This window comes from Anabrus simplex, chromosome 1, assembly GCF_040414725.1.
Source record: "Anabrus simplex isolate iqAnaSimp1 chromosome 1, ASM4041472v1, whole genome shotgun sequence".
NCBI classification, from domain to species: Eukaryota; Metazoa; Arthropoda; class Insecta; order Orthoptera; family Tettigoniidae; genus Anabrus; species Anabrus simplex.
The window spans coordinates 789,150,559-789,177,373 of record NC_090265.1 but is presented as its reverse complement, the minus strand read 5'-3'; the positions used below and the strand labels follow the sequence as shown (position 1 = coordinate 789,177,373).

General features: G+C 41.1%; 1 protein-coding gene across 2 annotated transcripts in view; it reads right to left on the bottom strand.

The window, feature by feature from the left end:
• Nucleotides 1–26,815, bottom strand: part of LOC136873501 (transmembrane protein 135) — a 277,976-nt gene that overhangs the window by 231,131 nt on the left and 20,030 nt on the right. Inside the window, exon 1 of one of the 2 annotated variants that reach the window (XM_067146707.2) lies at nucleotides 13,887–14,043. The exons of the other annotated variant lie outside the window; for it this stretch is intronic. Within the exon in view, the coding sequence (XP_067002808.2) occupies nucleotides 13,887–14,030 (144 nt within the window). The 5' untranslated portion in view covers nucleotides 14,031–14,043. Of the gene's footprint in view, nucleotides 1–13,886; nucleotides 14,044–26,815 lie in introns of those variants that run through there. 2 annotated transcript variants of the gene reach the window in all.

Genomic DNA, 26,815 nt, shown 5'->3' with positions numbered 1-26,815 from the left:
ATCTTATTGAATAACTGTTGTTTTTCTGAGTGAGTTAAATCGTTTCCCACATTTTCACTGTGTATACTGACACAGATACTAAATTTAGGACAAGGTGACGTTCATTTTATTAGTCACATTTGAGCTTGTAATTAAAGCATTGGACTTTGAATTATTTTAAGGAAGCATTATAGCTACAGAGAAAGAGATTCCAAAACTTAATCAAATATTTATCTGAACAAACTTTGCGTTTTTCAATCTGATATGATGTGACACTGTATGATAGTAAATGTAATTCTACTTTTATTCATAATCGATTAGATGCATCTAATACCTTTAACTCTAGTGAATTTATATTTTTTCTTTATTAACATTTCTACTCATTTCAACCAATTATTTTAATTTTACTTGATATTAATTGAATTACCAACGAGGCCAAAGCACTAATATGGACATTCATGGCCAGGATTTTGTCATTATCGGCAAGTTCTTAAGAGGAATACTTTTATATTTTTCTTTTACTTTCATTTCAATGACGAGGGGAGGAACCCATATGGTTGTATAATGTCAACAGGACAGTGTGGAACATCCCAATGTGATCATAGCGAATTAATTCATTTATTATTCAGAGTAATTATTTAATAAATATGAAACAAAAAAATTAACAATTTTTTTTATGTCTAGTTAGCATAAGAGCTAGATGTAAGAATATTTTAAGCTTTTTATTCTACTTGCGAATGCGATAGCGACTTGTAAGAACCAGTCATGGTACTACATTGGCAATATTCATTTGCGATTACTTCGGCAACACAGAGGTACTTAGAAATTCAACTGATAGCGTGTAGGAGACGTCCTTCAGCCTAGGTTGATTTGAACTTTAACCCGTCGGCACACTTTCTCAAGCGGAACTCACAACCCGAATTGTTACAGAGGCCAGACCATTTACACTTCAGAGCTAGTCAGGAAACTAATGTATCCCCACCTGGACGCGGGAGCGGTGCAGTGCTGAACTTCGTCTGTTTGTTATCACTTGAATATATTTATACTTGCTGTTACGAATTAATTGCATAACTTGATTTCGCAGAATGCGGTAATTTTCGAAATCACTAGTACTTTCAGTTCGCCTAAGTCGCCTATATGCCTTTGCTGGCAGGACCTAGTGTTCACAGTGCACTATGTCTTCTGGTATAGGCTAGAGCAATTTTGTTACTTTCTGTCATCCTTGGCTTTGACAATATGAAAGTGACTGAGGTATGAGCGATGCTAGTAATGCCAATCCTTATGCAGCCAGTCCCTGCTATGAATGGTGTGAAAATGTTGCTCATAGGGTCGGTTGGTGTATGTATTTCAGTGGGCTTGGCAGACTGATATGTAATAGCAACTCTGGCTCGGTGAGGAAAGCAACGGGAAACTACCTCACTCCTCATTTTCCTAGTACGCCTCTTCAGTGATGCCTAGGCCATCTATGACAGCTGATGGCAGAGCTGTTGAGGACCCCACAAACGGCATCGCTGACGGACTGTACATACATACAAATCGCCTATACCATGCATCACGATTTGCCACGACCGACTTAATTTCATTTGTTAGCCAAGGGGACGAAGGGTGGGAAACTCGAATTTGCTTCTTCGGAGCGTGTTTGTCATACAGTCCTAATATTAAAGAGTTCAGTCTGTCAACCTTATCATCAATGTCATTAGTCAGTAGAATGTCATTTCACGGCAGTTGATATACTTCATTTCGTATTATCTCAGTGTTAAAATGCTTGAAGTCCCTTCGCATTATGCACCTGGTTTTGTACTTTGGTACCTTGAGAAAGTAACATAAGTATATGAGATCGTGGGTCGAAATACCTGGCACAGCAAGCTGTCCATGTTTTACCACTTTCTGCGGATTGTTTGTTATAATGTCAATCAGTGTGTGAGACGTGTGGTTTATTTTGTGAACGTGGTTAGTCGCGTCTAGTGTCAGTATATTGTAATCCATGCCATGGAATAAGTTTTGTTAGTATGTTGATTCGTTACTTGTAACTAGGATGTTAGTATTGAAGTCACCAAGAATGATTATATTTTCGTATTGCGGAGTTAACTTCGATAATGTCACTTCTAGGTCAGATATGTGTCGTATGTCCGGCGCCTTGTATACCACTCCGATCAGCAGTTTTTGATTATTAACCAAGAGTTCAACAAACATGAATTCAGGTCGAAATGGAATCTTAGGATCCGAGGTCATAATTATTTTACTTTTAAAGTCGCTACGACAATATATAGCGCAACCGCCCCCTACACGATTTAAACGATCTAGGCTATGTAACGTCAAGGTATTCAGTTTAACGAGATCAGATTTGAGTGACTGCTGTAACATTGTCTCTGTTACACAAATACAATGCAAGTTACTGTTTCTAAATAAAGCCTGTATTTCGTCAAAGTGACAAAGAAGCGATTGTGCATTGATGTGACAACACTGAAAATATTGTTGGTGGGGAGCTAACCTTTCCTTAAGAATATCTCCTGCCACAGCTGATGAAGGGGAAGGTACGGGTGAAGGCGGTCGACAATGAAGAGGGATAGGGTCAATAACATCATGGACATGCTGTTCGGTAATAATAATAATAATAATAATAATAATAATAATAATAATAATAATAATAATAATAATAATAATAATAATCGTATGGCCTCAGCTACCTTGTGCAGACATTTCAAGTTGACACCATCTGGCGGTCTGCTCGTCAATTTCGACGTTCCGTTTTACTCTAGGCCCACTAGATGGCAGACCGAGTAAACGGAAACTCTCTTGGGCGTCTATGGCTGAGATTTATTTTAATTTTGTCGGGTAAACACGAAATGTGTCATCAGAGATCGTTTACATGCCGACATCGTACGACATGGAGTGTCGAATGGACTTTTTCCGCCCTTCAAAAATCCGACTAGCTCTGCCGGGTTTGAACCCGCTATCTTGGGATCCGGAGGCCGACACTCTACCACTGATCCACAGAGGCAGCTTCGGTATAAATAATTGACTCATTTACGTTAGCCATTGTCAACAGAAAAATTCCAACTACTCACCCTAGTTGTTTCGTAAGCACCTCCAGAAATATTTACACAATCACTCTCGCACACACTATCACTTTCACATACACAAAGAGTATACGCTATTATATCACTCATTGTTATTTTCCCAATCAATCCCGTCGCTCACATAAGGCTTATTAATTGTGCCATGCTGCTAACAAACATTTTCTGTCCATTGTCTTTCAAAACAACAATGCAGCCGTCCTGTGTCCACACCCGTCGGAGCCCAAAGTGATCACGTGAGTAGTATAATTGGGTGGTTCTGCCGCCTCCTCCGCCGCCCGCGGCGCGGGAAATTTGAATTCTGGCGGGAAATTTGAATTCTGGCGAGAAATTTGAATTCTGGCGGGAAATTTGAATTTTGGCGGGAAATTTGAATTTTGGCGGGAGATTTGAATTTGTAAACAAAGCCACGTGCTGTTTGACAGCTGTCATCGACAACAACGCATCGCTAACCTCACTGCTGCCATCTTGACGGGCCTAAACCTCACTAGTGCCAACTTAACCTAACTAGCAGGAGGTAAACAAACCCACGTGTTTTTTGACAGCCACGTGCTTTTTGACAGACAACAACGCATCGCTAACCTCAGTACTGCCATCTTGACGGGCCTAAACCTCAGTAGTGCCAACTTAACCTCACTAGCGCGAGGTAAACAAAGCCACGTGTTTTTTGACAGCCACGTGCTTTTTGACAGATTTGTAAACAAAGCCACGTGCTTTTTGACAGCTGTCATCGACAACAACGCATCGCTAACCTCAGTACTGCCATCTTGACGGGAATAAACCTCGGTGATACCAACTTAACCTAACTAGCTCGAGATAAACAAAGCCACGTGCTTTTTGACAGCTGTCATCCGCCATCTTTAAACTACAGAGCGCTGTGCTGCCCTCTTTAGATGTAAAATTCCTCACCTGTCATCGGCAGTGCTGCCATCTTGGCGGGCCTAAACCTTAGTGCTACCAACTTAACCTCACTAGCTCGAGATAAACAAATCCACGTGCTTTTTGACAGCTGTCATCCGCCATCTTTAATCCATAGAGCACAGTGCTGCCCTCTTTAGCTACTTACCTTTGAAATGTGGTGGCGGATAATTTGAAAAATGCTTTTTGACAGCAGCCATCTTGCATCGCAAACCTCAGTGCTGCCCTCTTTAGCTAGATACCTGTGGTGGCAGACAATTCCACGTGACAGCAGCCATCTTTAATCAAGAGAGCACCGTGCTGCCCTCTATGTGGTGGCGGCAAATTGAAAAATTCCACGTGCTCTTGTTTGGAAACAAACTCACATGCTTTTTTGACAGCTGTCATCTGCCATCTTTAATCTATAGAGCACAGTGCTGCCCTCTTTAGTTTGAAATGTGGTGGCGGCAAATTCCACGTGCTCTTGTTTGGAAACAAAGCCATGTGCAGCTGTCATCCGCCATCTTTAATCAACAGAGCACCGTGCTGCTATCATGCGGGCAGTTTCATCACCTGTCATCCGCCATCTTTAATCCACAGAACACCGTGCTGCCCTCTTTATGGCTACTACCTTAAGCACGTAGTAGCGGGCAATTTGAAAAGTTCTGCTAGCTATCATCCACCATCTTTAATCAAGAGAGCACCGTGCTGCCATCTTTAGCTAGATACCTTTGAAATGTGGTGGCGGCAAATTGAAAAATTCCACATGCTCTTGTTTGGAAACAAACTCACATGCTTTTTTGACAGCTACCATCCGCCATCTTTAATCAACAGAGCATAGCGCTGCCCTCTTTAGTTTGAAATGTGGTGGTAGCAAATTCTACGTGCTCTTGTTTGGTAAACATAGCCACGTGCTTTTTTTGACAGCTGTCATCCACCATCTTTAATCCAGAGAGCACCGTGCTGCCCTCTTTATCGTAGTAGATGTAAATTCATCACCTGTCATCCGCAGTGCTGCCATCTTTAGCTAGATACCTTTGAAATGTGGTGGTGGATAATTTAAAAAGAGAAATTCTACAGCGGCCCTCTCTCGACGCTAATTGCATAAGATGGCGGCTATACATGACTCCTTAAGGGTGCTTACGCAAGATGGCTGCTATACACAGGTTCTTATGAGACGCCCTTGGGATGCTTGCTCAAGATGGTAGTTATACATGGCTCCTTATGAGATGCCCTAGGGATGCTTGCTCAAGATAGCGACTGCTCTTATGGGACGGTTTAAGTGTCCTTGCACAAGATGGCTTGACACGCCCTAAGGATGCTTGCGCAAGATGGCGGACACAAGATGGCGGCTATACACGTCTCCTTATGAGACGCCTTAAGGGTGCTTGCGCAAGATGGCTGCTGCTCTTAGCTTAGAGGCTAACGTGTCGTGCTAGTTCGATTCATTAAATTTGAGGCTTAAATGCATAATGTTAAATATCTCGAAAACGGTGCATCGTAGAGCAAAACGGACAAAATTTTTCTACCCAATACCTCGGTTCGCAGTATGGGGGGCAAGTAAAACATAGTCTAATGATGAGATCAACGGTTCGGTTCCTACTTAGGCCCTTTGGCATTCGCTCTGTTTTAGCTTGTATTGAAGCAAGTATTCGTAACATGATCAGGTTTAGCTATGGTAGAGAGTATAACGTGCCGTGCAGGTTCGATTCATTAAATTTGGGGCTTAAATGCAAAATGTTAAATATCTCGAAAACGGTGCATCGTAGAGCAAAACCTGATACCTAGGTTTGCAGTATCAGGAACAAGAAAATAACATAGTCTAATGATGAGATCGACGGTTCGATCCCTACTTAGGCCCTAGTCTTGTTATGTTTCTTTAGTGATTTGCAAGTCTAAACATCCATAATGACGTCATCACTGCAGCACGTGCTTACTCTAGCTATCCCGATGCAGGTTTATGCCTTGACATAAGAGGAGGCCTTAACAGCTTATGTATAGCCGCTATTGTTTAAAGGTAGCTGCTGTTAAGAAAAAGCACGTAGAATTTTTCAAATTACTTTTCAAAGGTATGAGGTTTAGTGAAGTAAAGATACCTGCACGATGCAAAGCTAGCTTTCTTCATCAGAGCAGCCACCATCTTGTGTGAGCACCTCTAGACCGTATCATAAGGAGCTGTGTATAGTCACCGTCTTGTCGCTGCTACCTTGCGCAAGCACCCCTAGGGCGTCTCATAAGAGCAGCAGCCATCTTGTGCAAGCGCTCTTAAGCTGCCTCATAAGAAGCTATGTATAGCCCCCATCTTGTAGAATTAGATAGCTGCCAATGCCAAAGGGCCTAAGTAGGGATCGAACCGTCGATCTCATCATTAGACTATGTTATTTTCTTGTTCCTGATACTGCAAACCTAGGTATCAGGTTTTGCTCTACGATGCACCGTTTTCGAGATATTTAACATTTTGCATTTAAGCCCCAAATTTAATGAATCGAACCTGCACGGCACGTTATACTCTCTACCATAGCTAAACCTGATCATGTTACGAATACTTGCTTCAATACAAGCTAAAACAGAGCGAATGCCAAAGGGCCTAAGTAGGAACCGAACCGTTGATCTCATCATTAGACTATGTTTTACTTGCCCCCCATACTGCGAACCGAGGTATTGGGTAGAAAAATTTTGTCCGTTTTGCTCTACGATGCACCGTTTTCGAGATATTTAACATTATGCATTTAAGCCCCAAATTTAATGAATCGAACTAGCACGACACGTTAGCCTCTAAGCTAAGAGCAGCAGCCATCTTGCGCAAGCACCCTTAAGGCGTCTCATAAGGAGACGTGTATAGCCGCCATCTTGTGTCCGCCATCTTGCGCAAGCATCCTTAGGGCGTCTCAAGCCATCTTGTGCAAGGACACTTAAGCCGTCCCATAAGAGCAGTCGCTATCTTGAGCAAGCATCCCTAGGGCATCTCATAAGGAGCCATGTATAACTACCATCTTGAGCAAGCATCCCAAGGGCGTCTCATAAGAACCTGTGTATAGCAGCCATCTTGCGTAAGCACCCTTAAGGAGTCATGTATAGCCGCCATCTTATGCAATTAGCGTCGAGAGAGGGCCGCTGTAGAATTTCTCTTTTTAAATTATCCACCACCACATTTCAAAGGTATCTAGCTAAAGATGGCAGCACTGCGGATGACAGGTGATGAATTTACATCTACTACGATAAAGAGGGCAGCACGGTGCTCTCTGGATTAAAGATGGTGGATGACAGCTGTCAAAAAAAGCACGTGGCTATGTTTACCAAACAAGAGCACGTAGAATTTGCTACCACCACATTTCAAACTAAAGAGGGCAGCGCTATGCTCTGTTGATTAAAGATGGCGGATGGTAGCTGTCAAAAAAGCATGTGAGTTTGTTTCCAAACAAGAGCATGTGGAATTTTTCAATTTGCCGCCACCACATTTCAAAGGTATCTAGCTAAAGATGGCAGCACGGTGCTCTCTTGATTAAAGATGGTGGATGATAGCTAGCAGAACTTTTCAAATTGCCCGCTACTACGTGCTTAAGGTAGTAGCCATAAAGAGGGCAGCACGGTGTTCTGTGGATTAAAGATGGCGGATGACAGGTGATGAAACTGCCCGCATGATAGCAGCACGGTGCTCTGTTGATTAAAGATGGCGGATGACAGCTGCACATGGCTTTGTTTCCAAACAAGAGCACGTGGAATTTGCCGCCACCACATTTCAAACTAAAGAGGGCAGCACTGTGCTCTATAGATTAAAGATGGCAGATGACAGCTGTCAAAAAAGCACGTGAGTTTGTTTTCAAACAAGAGCACGTGGAATTTTTCAATTTGCCGCCACCACATAGAGGGCAGCACGGTGCTCTCTTGATTAAAGATGGCTGCTGTCACGTGGAATTGTCTGCCACCACAGGTATCTAGCTAAAGAGGGCAGCACTGAGGTTTGCGATGCAAGATGGCTGCTATCAAAAAGCATTTTTCAAATTATCCGCCACCACATTTCAAAGGTAAGTAGCTAAAGAGGGCAGCACTGTGCTCTATGGATTAAAGATGGCGGATGACAGCTGTCAAAAAGCACGTGGATTTGTTTATCTCGAGCTAGTGAGGTTAAGTTGGTAGCACTAAGGTTTAGGCCCGCCAAGATGGCAGCACTGCCGATGACAGGTGAGGAATTTTACATCTAAAGAGGGCAGCACAACGCTCTGTAGTTTAAAGATGGCGGATGACAGCTGTCAAAAAGCACGTGGCTTTGTTTATCTCGAGCTAGTTAGGTTAAGTTGGTATCACCGAGGTTTATTCCCGTCAAGATGGCAGTACTGAGGTTAGCGATGCGTTGTTGTCGATGACAGCTGTCAAAAAGCACGTGGCTTTGTTTACAAATCTGTCAAAAAGCACGTGGCTGTCAAAAAACACGTGGCTTTGTTTACCTCGCGCTAGTGAGGTTAAGTTGGCACTACTGAGGTTTAGGCCCGTCAAGATGGCAGTACTGAGGTTAGCGATGCGTTGTTGTCTGTCAAAAAGCACGTGGCTGTCAAAAAACACGTGGGTTTGTTTACCTCCTGCTAGTTAGGTTAAGTTGGCACTAGTGAGGTTTAGGCCCGTCAAGATGGCAGCAGTGAGGTTAGCGATGCGTTGTTGTCGATGACAGCTGTCAAACAGCACGTGGCTTTGTTTACAAATTCAAATCTCCCGCCAAAATTCAAATTTCCCGCCAAAATTCAAATTTCCCGCCAAAATTCAATTTCCCGCGCCGCGGGCGGAGGAGGAGGCGGCAGAACCACCCAATTATACTACTCACGTGCCCTGTTTAAAACAGTTTTTCTGATACCTGTCAGGGATTCTGTCAGTAGAAGGCCAGTTCCTTTTAACAGCCGCTTAGCCCTCCAAACTCTGTCCCGGTCATGATAACGCACGAACTTTATGATTATAGGTCGCTTACCCGTAGCAACAACCTGAGCTTTGGTTCGTTTTAGCAACCCTAATCGATGGCAACGATCTATATCAGACATAGTTATATTTACATTTAACTTGCCCTACATCGTGCCGATAACTTTATCGTAAACGTTCTCTGCCGCCTCCTCTGGAATACCATGCAGCACTAAGCAGTTCCACCGGCTGTACTGTTCATCTTCATCAAGCAGTTCAGCCTGTTGTTCGAGGCACTGTTCAGTATATTCCAGTTTTTTTGTTATGTCTTTCAGCTCACTAGACACCCTTTCTTGGAACAGGGAGAACTCAGCCTTTAGCCGCTGCAGCTCTTACGCGCGGCAGGTGCAGCTTGCGACGTGTTCCAAGCCATAGAGTTACTAGAGGTAGCATTGGCGCCACCGTCTACGAGATAATCACTGTAGCGAGCGGAGCATGTTGAAATCGCAGCTGTTTGGCAAAAAGCTCGCTCCGCTGTACTCATCAATGTAAATCGGGGCCTTTTAAACCTGTGTGGATACACATAAGGTTTAAAATTATTATACTGGTATGTAAATATTCTCAGATACTACAGTATACTTACGATGCTTCCCTCCAGAAAAAAAGAAAGCCCATAAAGCATGAATACAGGACTAAAAGCGTAATTAAAGAGGGCGGTGTTCAGGTGAAGTTAAGTAACAAAAAAACAATTTACTGTTCATATTAAGTCTTCTAACAACATACGTTTAGAAGGAGGGCTCGTATATTTCACTATTTTTCGTGTAAATGACCAGAAATTTGGTATAATTCTGCCCAACGACCGAAAATATCCTCTCTCGTACGAGGAGGATGAGCGAATTTTTAGGCCTAAAACGTTGGCGAGATTTTGGGGTAAAGAAGACAAAACATTATCATCGCCGGTTTAGACCCTAGCTTTCTGAACCCAAGTTCGCAGGTTCGAGCCTGGCTCAGTCCGGTGATACTTGAAGGTGCTCAAATAAGTCAGCCTCTTGTGAATAGATAGATTTAGCGGCACATGAAAGAACTCCCGTCGGAAAAACTTCTGACACCTCAGCGTCTCCGAAAACCGTGCCAGTACTTAGTGGGATGTAAAGCCATTATTACTATTATTATTATCATTATTATTATTATTATTATTATTATTATTATTATTTTATTATTATTATTATTATTATTATTATTTGGATAAAACAAATATTCAAACATAATGTTGTCGTTCCTGTCCGAAACCTTCTGCATAATAATAATAATAATAATAATAATAATAATAATAATAAAAAACACGAAATTATTATTATTATTATTATTATTATTATTATTATTATTATTATTATTATTATTATTATTGTCGATGTTTTCTAAACGTGATTAAAAGTGAAAACATGACACTCGGTTGAGGTTTCGGCCTATTATGGAGTTTTTATATAGCTTTTCCTGAAATGTATGATTTGCTTTAAGATTTTGACTTGTAAAATGATTTCCGATAATGGAAAGGGAGAGTGGTAAATTATATGACTGAAGAGAATTGAAAAAATGCTTACAATATTGTTTACAATTTGCTTTGCATCATACCGACACAGATAGGCCTTACGGCGATGATGGGTTAGGAAAGGACTAAGAGTGAGAAGAAAGCACCCGTGGGCTTAATTAAGGTACAGCCACAGCATTTGCCTGGTGTACAATGGAAAACCACGGAAAACCATCTTCGTGACTGCCGAGAGTGGGGTTTGAACCCACTATTTCCCGAAAGCGAGATTAGATCTGCGTGGCCCTAAACGCACGGCCAACTCGCTCGGTCAATAATACATTATGCTTGTATATAGTCCTATATGACATTTAAAGGAATAATAATATTGATGGAAGTAAAGGAATGTTTAAACGGCGTTGCACATCTAGTCTCTAAACTGTAAAATCTGGTAAGAAATGAACGGGGACTGCTACACGTATTGTATGAAGGGAAAGCAACAAACTGTGTATACAGAAAATATATTCAATAGCTTTTAATAGGCCTACTATAAATACACACAGAAAGTGAAAAAACGGACCACAATTCCAGACTATTATGCACATCTTTTCTTATTTTATTTTTTGTACCACTTTGCTTTATGTCGCACCGATATACCTAGGTCTTACGACGACTATGGGGCAGGAAAGGGCTCGGAGTGGGAAGGAAACGACTGTGACCTTAATTAAGGTACAGCCCCAGCATTTGTCCGTGCATAAGTTGGAAACCATCTTCAGGGCTCCCGACAGTGAGGTTCAAACCCACTATCTCCTGAATGCAAGCTGACAGCTACGTGACCTAAAGCCTGCAGCCACTCGCTCGGTATCATGCACATGGCCATTCAGTAAAGGAAAATGCCATCCCTTATATTTCGCAAAACATTAACTTCAGTCTTCAAGATAAGGGAATCAGTCGCGAAGTCAGCCCAAGTAGGCCAATTCACATGACAAGTGTAATGCAAAGTATTATTTTATACGTACGGAAATGAATTTCAAGGAAAATACCTGTGAAATGATATGCCATGGCCATATGTGAACTTCTCTATGCAGTCATAAGCTGCACAGGAGACTGGTATTTTCCTTCAGAGAAGTATATACTTCATTTTATCTGGAAGCTCTAGCAGTGACAGTGTCAAACAATCCAGCTTTTGCCAAACAGCGCGCTCGTTCAACTTCGCACGCGACTGCAGCGCCAATGCTACCTCTAGTGTTTGATTTACTAACTCTATGTTCCAAGCGGCCTTGGAAGTTCTTCATAACATCTTCAATAGACGCTACACGACGAATAGCTTCTTTAGCGGACATACTGAAAGATGCTTCAGGTCAATGACAGATTAGTTACACTGAGAATGTCACAAATGGCACTTGTTGGCTGTTAATCTTGCTAATTGACGAGATTTACTGGAGAGGCGTTTCACACAACAGCTAACAGCAGCAGTTGGCGCCATCTTGTAAAAACACTCCCCATATCGATATTCACTGGCAGAAGGAATGGAGTCCTTCTCCAACTTCCGTGTAACTGGCATTAGTAAGGAGCGCCTACCGTTTTAATGAATAATTCTCTTCTCGATTTGACTGGCCGAAGGCAAGGGAGCATGCAATTTTCTTCAAAACTCCGTAGCGGATTGTGTCTGGAAGTAGAAAAGGGGACCTGCCATTGTAACGAAACTATCCAAATCGATTGTGATCGCACAATAGACAAGGGCGCCTTCTATTATAATGAAAACTTCTCGACTTGATTGTGAATGGCAGTAGGCAAGTGAGTCTGCCCTTATCATCCATCACAACTCTGCAACTCGCACTTTACATTAGAAACAACGTGTGGAAACATCCCCATGCTGTATCTTGAGTAACGCTAAGAGACACGCAGTTTAAAAAGTTTTATTCACTGCGTGTACAGTAATTTATTTTGATATCCGTATACAATGTAGAATACCGTAGCGAAGCACAGGTACATTTGCTAGTCTTTATATATATAAACTAGCAATTGCAAGTTGCTTTACGTCGCACCAACACAGATAGGTCTTATGGCGACGATGGGACAGGAAAGGGCTAGGAATGGGAAGGAAGCGGCCGTGGCCTTAATTAAGATACAGCCCCAGCATTTGCCTGGTGTGAAAATGGGAAACCATGGAAAACCATCGTCAGGGCTGCCGACAGTGGTGTTCGAACCCACGATCTCCCGAATACTGGATACTGGTCGCACTTAAGCGACTGCAGCTATCGAGCTGCTTTTTCATACGAACCGGATATTCAATATGTAAACTCGTTCAAATCGGAAAAATTGGACAAAGTTTATCCACACTGCACAGCAATGAAATTTAAAAGAGAAACCCCCTGGAATGTGCTACTTGAACTTGAGCAGCCAAAGGAACCACTGAAAAGTGTGTTAAAAGGAATTACTGATGATACAAAACATTTCCTCAAAAACATAAATTACAAATCCTTCGGATATTCAAAAGTGTGACTGGTCTCCTGTTCGCTAGAATACATTTATTTATTTATTTATTTATTTATTTATTTATTTATTTATTTATTTATTTATTTATTTATTTATTTATTTACCCATTATGCCTTTGCTGGTGGGACCTAGTGTTTACAGTACACTATGTCTTCTGGTATGGGCTAGAGCAATTTTGTTACTTTCATTGATCTGTCTTAGCTTTATCCTTGGCTTTGACAAAATGAAAGTGACTGAGGTATGAGTGATGCTAGTAATGCCGTTCCTTCTGCAGCCAGTCCCTGCTATGAATGGTGTGAAAATGTTGCTCATAGGGTCGGTTGGTATATGCATTTCAGTGGGCTTGGCAGACTGATATGTAATAGCAACTTCTGGCTCGGTGAGGAAAGCAACGCGAAACTACCTCACTCCTCATTTCCCTAGTACGCCTCTTCAGTGATGCCTAGGCCATCTATGACAGCTGATGGCGGAACTGTTGAGGATCCAACCAGCCTTCGGGCTGAGGACTAAACATACATACATACATACATACATACATACATACATACATACATACATACATACATACATACATACATACATACATACATACATACATACCCATTAATTATATATCAGACTGGAACACAGCGAAGCGTGGCCAGGTTTAGCTAGTAATATTATAAATATCATCACAACTGAATTATTATTATTATTATTATTATTATTATTATTATTATTATTATTATTATTATTATTATTATTATTATTATTATTATTATTATTATTATTATTATTATTATTTAATTGATATTTTACCTTGGAAGTATTCTATTTTTTTGCTAGGGGCTTTACGTCGCACCGACACAGATAGGTCTTATGGCGACGATCTATATTATTTTACTCATTATATTATACTAATAGTAACTTAATTGCAATTTGTCTTATCAAGTTTAAGTAAGTGGGGGGTGCAGAGGTGTTGCAGTAATTCAGTTCGGCCCTGTGTATGTTGCTTCTTTGGACTGAGGAAAAGTGCATGTACTTACCAGGTAGAGGATCCAGAAGAAGCTGAGAGCCCCGCAGTAGCACTGAAGACACATGTCGACTGCAGCCAGGGTACAGCTGCTGGTCCAGGGGTGGATGAGCTGTTGACAGTGGCGGTTGGCCAGCGCCTTGCTCAACACCGCCATCCTTTTTGCTAGCCACGTGGTGCAAGACTGCTGTGTAAGCGCGCGCGGCCGCTACTCGCCTTCCGTACTAAGGTCAAGGTGTGTACGTGTCTTAACACCGATTGGAAATTATAATGCAAGAGGTCCCATAGGTAAGTAGAGGCAATGCTAGACAAAGCTTGAGGCCTTGTGGTTATACCCCCCCCTATCGGCGGGGACGGTACAATAACATCCACGGTATCCCCTGCCTGTCCTAAAAAGGCAACTAAAAGGGGGCCTCAGGGGCTCTTCACATGGGAGCGTAGGTTGGGGACGACGAAGCCCTTAGCTGAGTCCTGGCGTTGCTTTGACTTACTTGTGCCCGGCTCGTCACATTCATATATACTACTCGACCTCCCTTGGTCAACTCTAATTCCTTTCTGACCCCGACGGTATTATTTATTTATTTATTTATTTATTTATTTATTTATTTATTTATTTATTTATTTATTTAACGTATTTACTTGTGGCGAAATTAGGGCTCTTGGCCCTCTCTTACACTTCACCACATAAGGGCTGGAACGGGATCCAGTCGGCCTCGGGAGGTCGACTGAGTAAAGGGGAGCTCGATTCCCACTTCAGCCATCTTCGAAGTGGTTTCCCACTTCTTCCCTAGGCAAATGCCGGAATGGTACCTAACTTAAGGCCACGGCCGCTCCTTTTCCTCTTCCTTGTTTATCCCTTCCAATGTTTCCATCCCCCACAAGTCCCTGTTCAGCATAACAAGTGAGGCCACCTGGGCGCCACGCCCGACCCAAAGTTCCCAGCTCCAGGACATTGCCCTTGAGGCGGTAGAGGTGGGATCCCTCGCTGAGTCCGCGGGAAAAACCAAGCCTGGAGGGAAAAGGGACTAAGAAAGGAAAAAAGAAAGACAAAATTCCTCCCGTTTTTAAACTTAACAGTATGCTAACCCCATGGTGTTTTTCATTTTCAAGTATGGTAACGCTACTGGTGGTCGACAACCCACGCTCCCAAGGTGAGAGCCAGGGGATACCGCCTTCACCCGCAAGGGGTGGGTTTTGAAAAGAGGTGATTCAACGTGTCCGATTCGGGTCTTACGCACTTCCTCCAGTCCACGGTATCTGCTGCCTGTTGTAAGAGGTAGAGCAGGATGACGACCACGGTGCCCGTGGCCGAATCTGACAGCGCTTCCACTTACTCGTGCCACGCTCTTCACTTTCATCCTTCCTATCCGACCTCCGTTGGTCAACTCTTGTTCTTTTCCGACCCCGACGGTACTACGTTGCAAAGCCTAGGGTGTTTTTCGTTTTCACGCCCTTCATTGACCTTGTCTTTGTCTAGCCGATACCTTCACTCTTTGATGAATAGGACCTCTTATTTTTTTCCCTATAGTTAGTCTTAATAGAGAATGGTTGCTCAGTTGTGACTCCTCTTAAGAAACACGCAGTGGAGTGGTGATCATGGAGCCTAGCTGGCCAATGTGTCGCACCCCAGCGGTTAGGATTTCGCATAACAATGAACGTTCGCTGACTATGATCACTATGTCAACAAACTTATACTAGGCTCCTCTCCTTCAACTACAACCTCTTCACCTCAATAAAAACCTCATAAAATCTCTTACCACGAGGGTAGCTGGACAGTCTGACATCCACCTTAGTACGAGTTCATGTTTTCACAATAATTGTTTGAAAATGAAGTCGAACAAGTTTTCAAAGTACCTATAAATTAGTATTGAAGAAGAGATAAAGTATCGTATTTTAGCACTGACTCCTTAGTTTTGTAAATTTAGCAACATTGCGTCTCATACTCGCCCCTAGGACAGGGTGCGAAATCGGAAGGAAATGGTGGGGGAGAGAAGGATCATAGGGTTTAACTATTAGTGTTTATTTCAAGCAACACTCGGTGGGAGGAGGGGGTATATTTTAAATCTTTTTTGTTTGAATCCTGTTGTTATAACAAGAATGATAAAAATTGGAAAATTATTCCCGAGTTCCAGATGGAGTTCGTTCGTTCGTAATCTGTTTACCCTCCAGGGTCGGTTTTTCCCTCGGACTTAGCGAGGGATCCCACCTCTACCGCCTTAAGGGCAGTGTCCTGGAGATTTCAGATGGAGTTGCCAGACTAAAACCTGAAAAATAAGCCGCATGTGCAGAGTTTTCACCGCTACGCTGTTTTATTGCTCAAGGTCTGGCAGTCTTTCTATTATTATGTGTATTATTGCTGATGATTTTATGAAAATATGCACAGTAAAAAACATTAATTTGAGTAATATATTTGTTCTAGATTGTCCTCACGTAATAATGAAAGAATCCCCCTGGGCAATTTTAGGGGGGGGGGGGCTTTGGAGATGAAATCGTCGATAGAGTTTAAACCCTCCCTTCTCCGCCTCCCTCGCGATTTCGCACCCTGCCCTGCGATTCCACCCCCTTCCCCATCCGATCCCTGCTTGTAGCATCACTTCCCTCGTGCCCTTGCAAACAACAGTACCATATATGGAAATTAATAAATTGGTGTACACCAGTACGATGAACGATGGATCGAAGGACACGTGGTCTGTCAGTCTCTTTGTTCAGTAACGTACGATATATCAAGTAAATGACGTGTATAACGGTGCTGCAAACAAGGCTGAAGATACAACATTCAGTACAGCCTAAGCCACTGACGAGTGCAGACGTATTGAGTGGAGAGTCCGTGGAGTGGGAGAAGGGAGTGCAGGTGTTGAGTGCGGGAAGGTACTGAGGAGTTTACCGACAATGATTGGTGTGGAACAATACAGGGCGATTATAGTGTGATAGTACGTATATCACACCCTCGAATTGTATGTAGAAGTTAGAGATATTATTGTCAGTATTCGATTTATTATTATTATTATTATTATTATTATTATTATTATTATTATTATTATTATTATTATTGGTATTTCATTTGTATGTTTTGTCATTTATATTTATAAGCTGGGAGATATCCACATATGTAGGTATGAGTAATTTGTTTTGCACGAGTGGGAAAACATTGCTATATTGGACTCTGGTAATTTGGATGACTCATGCTGGTATCCCAGTGTCTGATGAAATGTGTTTGTTGATGTTATTGCACTAGGAAAGTTCTATGAGTCATGTATATATCCCAGCCTGATGAGATGAGCTTGTTGTTGTACTAGGGAAGTTCGATGACTCATGTAATAAACCCGAGCGTTTGTTTATGTCCTGGCACCAAGGGGAAGTTCAGGGCTTGGTCTTGTTAAGAGGATCACTGATGATTGGCTGGCAAGGACCAATCCAGACGTATCATGTGAGAGGAAGGGGATTGCTGAGGTCTTTATATAGTTTGATACACTGTATGAGAGAACTACAACAGACACTCGGTACGGACAAGAAGGAGTACTGACACACTGTACGGGAAGGAAGTGGTGCTGATACACGGTACTGGAGTGACACGGCTGCAATGGACTGGACTTCAAACGTTCGTGGAGCGTAGTCTTGTTATGTTCGTGGAAAGTGACTGATTGTGGAGTGCTTGCGCATTAAGTATTGTAGCACTTGTGTCGGTCTGGCATTATATGTTAATGAAAGCTATCTCAGACTTTCCATAATTTATGTTCAGGATCGATAAGCGTGTGTTACTTAAATGTATATATCTTTACAACAAGTGTTAAAGTATGTGAACATAGTATTACGAGGTACAGTATCTGTGTGATGTTAGAAGTACCGATTTTGAGAATCAGCAAGTAGTATTGATACAGAGACAGTGAAGGGTATTTATCTACATATATGTACATTGTTCATCGGACTATCTACAAATGGTAGCTTAGTTCTCGCTTTCGTTTTCCCACGGTTTTCATTATTGTTGTTGTTGTAAATATGGAGTCATCCAGCAATGTTTTGTGTGTGTGTTGATGAGGTGCTCATGCACGGATTTTGTTAAGAATATAGTTAGCTATTTTAGAATCAGTGGAGTTATTGATGAACCTAGGTGCAGTTCCTACCTATTTAGTCGTTTTCAGGAGGTTAGGTAAGGCCTGCAGCAGATATACCAGTACGCAGCATTATGTACACGCCCTGGGATATAAAGTTTATCATGCTCTATCCAAATTCGAGGGATCCATTCTGGTGAACTCTGGCGCCCATACTACGGACATTTCGATTAACTATTTTATTAATTTAATTTATTTCAAGTATTTTATGAAGTTTTGAGCAATATTTTTTATTTACATACTTTATTCATGATTTTATTTATTGGTAATCATCAAAGGGTTACAATAGGAGGATGGCAGGGAAGAAAGAAGTGAAATCAGGAGGGTGTAAAATGGAAATGGAAATTAAAGGAGAATTAATGTTATCAGCGGCGGTGATTATAATATTGCTATGGATTGGACGGTCGAGCTGAACCCAGGCCCGACATCTAGCGGAAATGTGAGCTGGGAAGACATGGAAGGAATCAGAAGAGTAGTAAAAGAGGTGGTTGTAGAAGTCTGCCCCTTTGAGCAACTCAAAAATATGATTCACTAGCAGAAGTACCCGTTCTTCGTGCGGGTTATCAGAAACTGGTTTTAGTTACTCATGCTATCGGTGTGAGCGACTTCATTAGATATTTACATCATTGCTGTATTTGCTTAAGTACGTAGAAATTATTTTTCATGTTTGGAATTATAGTGTACCTTCTTCTTCTTTTCTTCATGGGGGCTTCTAAATATTGTTCGTAATTAGCGTCGACCTCTAAAATATTTTGCTTCCATGTTTTTCCTTCATTCCCACCTAGATATACCTGCACCCTTCACAAAACTGCAGGTTTAGTGTAAGTATACTTCCGCTAGCTAGTACCAAAAATATAAATATTATTGAATGTATTTGTTTGATCCGACAATTCGTAACTATTACAAATGATCAAGGAAATACGCGATGCATAAAAAACTACTATAATTATCGAGAATTATAATTCTCAGTGCTTGTCATTCATGTCGCACATCATATAATGAATCTGAGTACAAATATTGATAATTTTTTTCAAGTCATTGGCGCACCATCTTGACAACTGTGTACAGTATATAGGTTGTATTCATGGTTACAATGATCGTAAAATTGGACCAAAATATCGGCACTAATAACATCAGTGATCCTAATACTCCATTATTAGGTAGAAAATAATTTAAACTATAGGTAATAGACTCCGCAAAATGCTGAAACCTAAGCCAGTATGTAAAAACGGAGGCCCGTCGGCAACCGCTGGTCGCTGTACTACGGAGATCTCCGGGGCTATTATTTTTATACTTCACTCCCTTTCCATCTCCGCCCAAAGGAGTGCTATGAGCGTCTTACACAACAGTTTATTTTTTCCAGATAGTAAGTCATACGTGTATCAATTTTGGTTGGCAGCTATGCCCAAACGTACATGCATAATCTAGCTGCTGTAGAATCCTGGAGCTGACGTTGCCATGGTTACGTCCGTTCGTTTCTTTATCCGATTCCTAGAGCAGGGGTAGTGTGGTTCCAATATCTTCATTACGGTTGGTTTTAGGACCTTAAAACATGGTTTTCGGGCCCGAAGGGTTTACCGAGTTTTGTTCTTAGCGTCAAGGGGCTTAAAATGAGCTTTGTATCATCCTTGTACGACAAATTCGATTTCGCCTATATTACCCCATTATTTTAATACTTTTATATCCACCCCGCCTCGAATTGTTTAGAAAATAAAATACAGCACATGTTACTCACTGACAATGTAGCTTTCTATAGGTGTAGTAATTTTTAAAACTGGTTCAGTAGTTTTCTAGTCTATCCGTTACAAACAAATACACAAATTTTTCCTCTTTATAATATTAGTATATAAGTATAGATTGCATCCCTACACATGCGGTTGCCGTCAGGAAGGGCATCCAGCCATAAAAAGGGTCAAATCCACATGTACGACACACTTCGCACCCGCAACCCCACAGGTGTGGGTAAAGCGATAGAAGAAGAAGATGCTCATTTTAAAAATTCACCGGCTTTTTTTTCTTTGTTTTCACCCCCTTAAGTGGATTTTCCAGAAAGAGTGTGTTCATTTTTAAAGGAAATTGCAAGCACCAGTTTTAAAGTCTGTAACATCTTCATTTTTGAGATATATGTATCCTCATATAAATAATTCAAATCCTTCCTCACTTCTTTTCAACCCGCCCCCTTAAGTGGATTTTCTGAAAACGAATATGTGTGTTCTTTTATTTTTAAAGGAGATTCCAAATATCAATTTTCATGTCTGTAACATGCTAGTTTTTTTTTATTTATCTATACTTACTAATATTATAAAGAGGAAAAATGTGTTTGTTTGTAACGAATAGGCTCAAAAATTACTGAACCGATTTTAAAATTTTCTTCGCCTAGAGAAAGATACATTGTCATTGAGTAACATGGGCTGTATTTTATTTTCAAAACAATTCGATGTGGGGGCACGGGGGAGAAATATAAAAATAATAGGCTAATATAGGCAAAATATCGAATTTGTCGTATAAGGACGAGACAAAGCTCAATTTAATCCTCTTGACGCAAAGAACAAAACTCGGTAAGCCATACGGGCCCGAAAACAATGTTTTAATGCCCTAAAACCAACCGTTACGGAGATATTGGCACCACACTACCCCTGCTCTAGGAATCGGATAAAGAAATGAACTGCCGTAACCATGGCAACGTCAGCTCCAGGATTCTAGAGCAGTGAGATTTTGTATGTACGTTTGGGCATAGCTGCCAACAAAAATTGGTACAAATAAGACTTAATATCTGGAAAAAATATACTGTTGTGTAATGCACTCATAGGCCTCCTTTGGGCGAGGATGGAAAGGTGGTGAAGTACGAGTATAAAAATCTTACTATGTATAGAAATGGAAGTGTGTGTGTGTGTGTGTGTGTGTGTGTAAATGACACATCTCCTCCTAAACTGGAGCAATTTCAACCAAACTTGGTACACGTATTACTTACTATCGGGAGACGATCACTGTGGGAGTAAGCCATCCCTAGCGCCCTTAAGGGAGGGGGATGAGGGGGTAGTTATAATAATAATAATCGAGAATAGTGTCGATTTCATAGTTTTCAGGGTCGCTGAGTTGAAAAGTAATACCCTAGAATTTTTTGAAGTCCAAGTCCAGCCTCCTTTTAGGTGGAGAGCAAAGGGGGGGGGGGGGGTGAGATATAGAAATAATTAAAAACAGTTTCGAATCCATTGATTTCAGGGTCTCTGAGATGAATATCTACAATAAATCACAGAAACATAACATGTTACAGACATGAAAATTGATATTTGGAATCCCCTTTAAAAATAAAAGAATACACAAATTCGTTTTCAGAAAATCCACTTAAGGGAGCGGGTTGAAAAGAAGTGAGGAAGGAGGTGAATGATTTATATGATGATACATATATCTCAAAAATAAAGATGTTACAGACTTTAAAACTGGTGCTTGCAATTTCCTTTAAAAATGAACACTCTCTTTTTGGAAAATCCACTTAAGGGGGTGAAAACAATTTTAAAAAAAGCCGGTGAATTTTTAAAATGAGCATCCTCTTCTTCTATCGCTTTACCCACACCTGTGTGTTTGCGTGTGCGAAGTGTGTAGCACATGTGGATTTGACCCTGTTTTACGGCTGGATGCCCTTCCTGGCGGCAACCGTATGCGTAGAAATGTAATCTATACTTATACTAATATATAAAGAGGAAAAATGTGTATATTTGTTTGTAACGGATAGACTCAAAAATACTGAACCGATTTTAAAAATTACTTCACCTATAGAAAACTATATTGCTAGTGAGTAACATGGCCTGTATTTTATTTTCAAAACAATTCGAAGGGGGGGGCGGCGATGGGGGGTGATATAAAAATATTAAATTAATAGGCTAATATAGGCGAAATCGAATTTGCGATACAAGGACGAGACAAAGCTCATTTTAAGCCCCTTGACGCTAAGAACAAAACTGGGTAAATCCTTCGGGCCCGAAAACCATGTTTTAAGGCCCTAAAACCAACCGTAATGAAGATATTGGAACCACACTACCCCTGCTCTAGGAATCGGATAAAGAAACGAACGGCCGTAACCATGGCAACGTCAGCTCCAGGATTCTACAGCAGCTAGATTATGCATGTACGTTTGGGCATAGCTGCCAACAAAAATTGATACACATATGACTTACTATCTGGAAAAAATAAACTGCTGTGTAAGACGCTCATAGCACTCCTTTGGGCGGGGATGGAAAGGGAGTGAAGTATAAAAATAATAGCCCCGGAGATCTCCGTAGTACAGCGACCAGCGGTTGCCGACGGGCCTCCGTTTTTACATACTGGCTTAGGTTTCAGCATTTTGCGGAGTCTGTTACCTATAGTTTAAACTATTTTCTATCAAATCATGGAGTAGTAGGATAACTGATGTTATTAGTGCCGATATTTTTGTCCACTTTTACGATCATCGTAACCATGAAAACAACCTATATACTGTACCCAATTGTCAACATTTATACTCAGATTCATTATATGACGTGCGACATGAGTGACAAGCCCAGAGAGTTACAATTCTCGGTAATTATAGTCGTTTCTTTTATGCATCGCGTATTTACTTGATCATTTGTAATAGTTACGAAATGTCGGATCAAACAAATACATTCAATAATATTTATATTTGTGGTACTATCTAGCGGAAGTATACTTACACTAAACCTACAGCTTTGTGAAGGGAGCAGGTGGGACTGAAGGAAAAACATGGTAGCAAAAGATCTTAGAGGTCGACGCTAGTTAGGAACTAATATTTAGAGGCCCCCATGAAGAAAAGAAGAAGAAGAAGATACACTATAATTCCAAACAAGACAAATAATTTCTACGTACTTAATAAATACACCAGTGATATAAATATCTAATGAATCCAGTCACACCGATATTAAGAGTAACTAAAGCCAGTTTCTGATAACCCGTACGAAGAACGGGTACTTCTGCTAGTTGTAGATAATTTCGCTGCTGTAGAATCCTGGAGCTGACGTTGCCATGGTTACGGCAGTTCATTACTTTATCCGATTCCTGGAGCAGGGGTAGTGTGATGCCAATATCTCCGTAACGGTTGATTTTAGGGCCTTAAAACATGGTTTTCGGGCCCGTAGGGCTTAGCGAGTTTCATTCTTTGCGTCAAGAGGATTAAATTGAGCTTTGTTTCGTCCTTATACGACAAATTCGATGTTTTACCTATATTAGCCTATTATTTTTATATGTCCCCCCGTGCCCCCCCACCTCGAATTGTTTTGAAAATAAAATACAGCCCATGTTACTCACTGGCAATGTAGCTTTCTATAGGTGAATAATTTTTAAAATCGGTGCAGTAGTTTTTGAGCTTATTCGTTACAAACAAACACATTTTTCCTCTTTATAATATTAAAGTATAGAAGTATAGAAGAACAGACGAGGGAGTTTGAAAAAATGAAGGGATGGTTCCGAGAAAGAGCAGACGACACAATATCTCAAGTGAGGAAAAATGCCGAAGAAGTTGTAGCATTAAGGGAGAAAATAAGACGATTAGAAGAGGAGTCGCTGAAACTGAAAACGGAAGTGGAAGCCAACACTTCATATTGCAGGAAGAAGTGCCTATTTATATATGGTGTGCCTGAGGATATGAGAGAGGACAAAGTGCTTACAACCTATAAAGTAGTGGACTTAATCCAGGGGAAAATGAAAGTTAATTTTAGTGAAGTGAACATAGACGATGTGCAGAGAGTGGGAAGATTTAGAGCCAACAGGCCTATCAAAGTACGACTGTTTACTACGCTGATGGCTGATATTGTGGTTGGCAATGCAAGTAACATGCAGAGGGAAAAAATATGGAACAAGAGGGACGTGGGAATGGAGGCGATCAGGAACGAAAGACTACTTAGAAAACTCATGATACGAGCAAAATTTCAAGGGCTGAGAGCAACTATCAGAGGACAAGAACTAGTGGTGTCAAGCAACAACTGGAGTAGAATCTGGTCTGTGAATAGATTGATGGACCTAGAAATGAAGATAAAACAAAACGAAGAAACAGAGAGAACTGTAGCGATTAGTGGGGAAGATAGGCAAGTGAAAGATAGTGATATGAGAGAAGAGGGGGAAGATAGTAATGTTAATACCAAAAGAAACAATGTGCTGTGCGAAAAGAGACAGGGAGTGGTGCCAAGTGAAAATGCGACCATAAACACCGATAAGGAAGGAGCAGATGATAATGGGGTGAGAGAAGGTAGGCCTAGGGTCACAGACGCAGTCACAGCTAGAGTCAAAGGAAGTCATCAGAGTGGAAACAGTGAAGAAATTGCGGCTCAGAGGGAAAGGGAATGCTCGGAGGCAACCTGGAAGAGAGTAGAGCAGAGCTGGAACGAAGGGTGGAGCAGAAATTTAAGAAGTAGAAACCTAAGAGGCATGCGGGAAACAGGAGGAAATAATGAGGGTACTGCTACAAAAAATAAAAACGCTAATAAAGTTAGCAAGAAGTAAGAGAATTGTTACGGTGATGGTGGTAGTTTTTGGTAGGTAATGAAATGTGCTTATTTATTGCTGATGTTGTAATTGAAATGTATGTGTAAGGGATGAAGATGGTGTTTGTATAGTGAAGTTAATGGTAATATCTGGAGTGTATTGGACTGTCTGTAAGTAAATGAATTGTTGAGAGGGATGAGAACTGAAAAGTGATGAGTAAGAGATGGAGTTGATGATAGGTAGTATACGGTGATGGAGGTAGTATTTGGCAGGTAGTGAAGTGTGTTTATTGCTGACGTTGTAATTGATTTGTGTGTTGGTATGATAGGTATAGTAATTGGTATGTAGTGTGTAATGGCAGAATTTAAGTGTTGAGAGGGATGAGAACTGAGAAGTTGTGTTTGAATAATTGTCTTGAGGTGTTTTATGAGGTGGAGTTGAAGTTATAATTGGTGTGTCTATATAGTGAACTTGATGGTGATGGTGGTATGTATTGGTATAATAGGTATAGGGTAATAATGGAGTAAGTTGTAAGTGGTATATAGTTAGATAATTTAGAGTTGATTGGGAATGTTAAGTGTAAGTGAATTATTATAGTAAGATAATTAGAGTTGATTGGGGTTGTTAAGTGTAAGTGAATTATTGCGGAGTTGGATGGAGTTTTCGGTAGGTAATGAAGTGTGTTTATTTATTGTTGAAATGTGGAGATGAAGAAGTGGTGGTATATGTAATGGTAGAATGTAAGTGTTGAGAGGGATGAGAATTGAGAAGTGGTGTTCGTTTGTAAATTTTGGTTTGGTGGGCGTGATGGCAAATTAAATGTGGAATATGGCTTGGTATTTTTATTTATTGCTGAAATTTGGAGATGGAGAAGTGGTGGTATATGTAATGGCAGAATTTAAGTGTTGAGAGGGATGAGAACTGAGAAGTGGCGTTTGTTTGAGTAATTGTCTTGATGTGTTTTATGAGGTGGAGTTGAAGTTATAATTGGTGTGTCTGTATAGTGAACTTGATGGTGATGGTGGTATGTGTTGGTATAATAGGTATAGGGTAATAATGGAGTAAGTTGTAAGTGGTATATAGTAAGATAATTTAGAGTTGATTGGGAATGTTAAATGTAAGCGAATTATTGCGGAGTTGGATGGAGTCTTCGGTTGGTAATTTATTGTTGAAATGTGTAGATAGAGAAATGGTGGTATATGTAATGGCTGAATTTAAGTGTTGAGAGGAATGAGAATTGAGAATTGAGAATTGGTGTTTGTTTGTAAATGTTGGTTTGGTGGAAGTGTTCAGAGGGATGAGAATGGAATAGTGGTGTGTGTTATACGATGGAGTTGGAGGTAGGTGTCTGTAAGTGGCGAAGTATAAAAGTTGGAGTTGGTGGCATGAGATTGGAAAGTTTGATGATGATTTAGATTATTTGTGTGGTTGTTAAGCAAATTTAATGATTTGGTTGGACGAGGAGGTAGTTAAAGTGTTCGTGGGGGCTGGTTCAACAGAGTAACGAAGTCAGGAGTTATGACAATAGCTGTGATAGAATGTGCCGCGTCGGCGAGGCCGGTCAGGTGGAAGGTGTAGTTCTTTTTATAGCTTGCATATGTGGTATTCTAATTTTATTTTTAATTATGTATTTGCCTTTCGCCAGGGCTAACGGCTCTCCGGAAGCGAGTTGACCGTGGGCCATCTGATTATATGCCTTTTAACTATACTTTATTTAAATAGCATATTCTGGAAGACAATAGAATTCAGGGGAGAAGTTGGACGTGGCATGAAAAGACCGAGGATGGCTGCTGTGGTGACCCTCACTTTGGGGGTCACGTTTCCGGAGTATCCGACGGACTTCATGGCATGTCCAAGGAGTATTTGTCCGATTGCCTTTTATTTTATTTTAGTCTAATTTTATTTCATTTTGCAGATTTTTTATTTTATGTCGTTTACTAGATTCTAATGTACTGTTCTTTTGCATCCTGTAACTCGCTTAGGCTATTCCAAATTTGAACCATGTATTGGGTGGAAACCTGTGAGGTTCAATAAACTACTACTACTACTACTACTACTACTACTACTACTACTACTACTACTACTACTACATTCTTAATTTCCTTAATTTATTATTTAATCCCTTTACCCTCCATGGTTGCTTTCCCCCCCGGACTCAGCGAGGGATTCTCTCTCAAGGGGAGTGCCTGGAGTGTGAGACATTTTTGATTGCGAATACATCTGGGAAGGAGGACCAGTACCTCGCCCAGGCGGCCTCAGCTGCTATGATGAACAGGGGCATTGTGGGGGATAGAGAGATTGGAAGGGATAGACAAGGAAGCGGTCATGGCCACGGACGCTTCCTTCCCACTCCTAGCCCTAT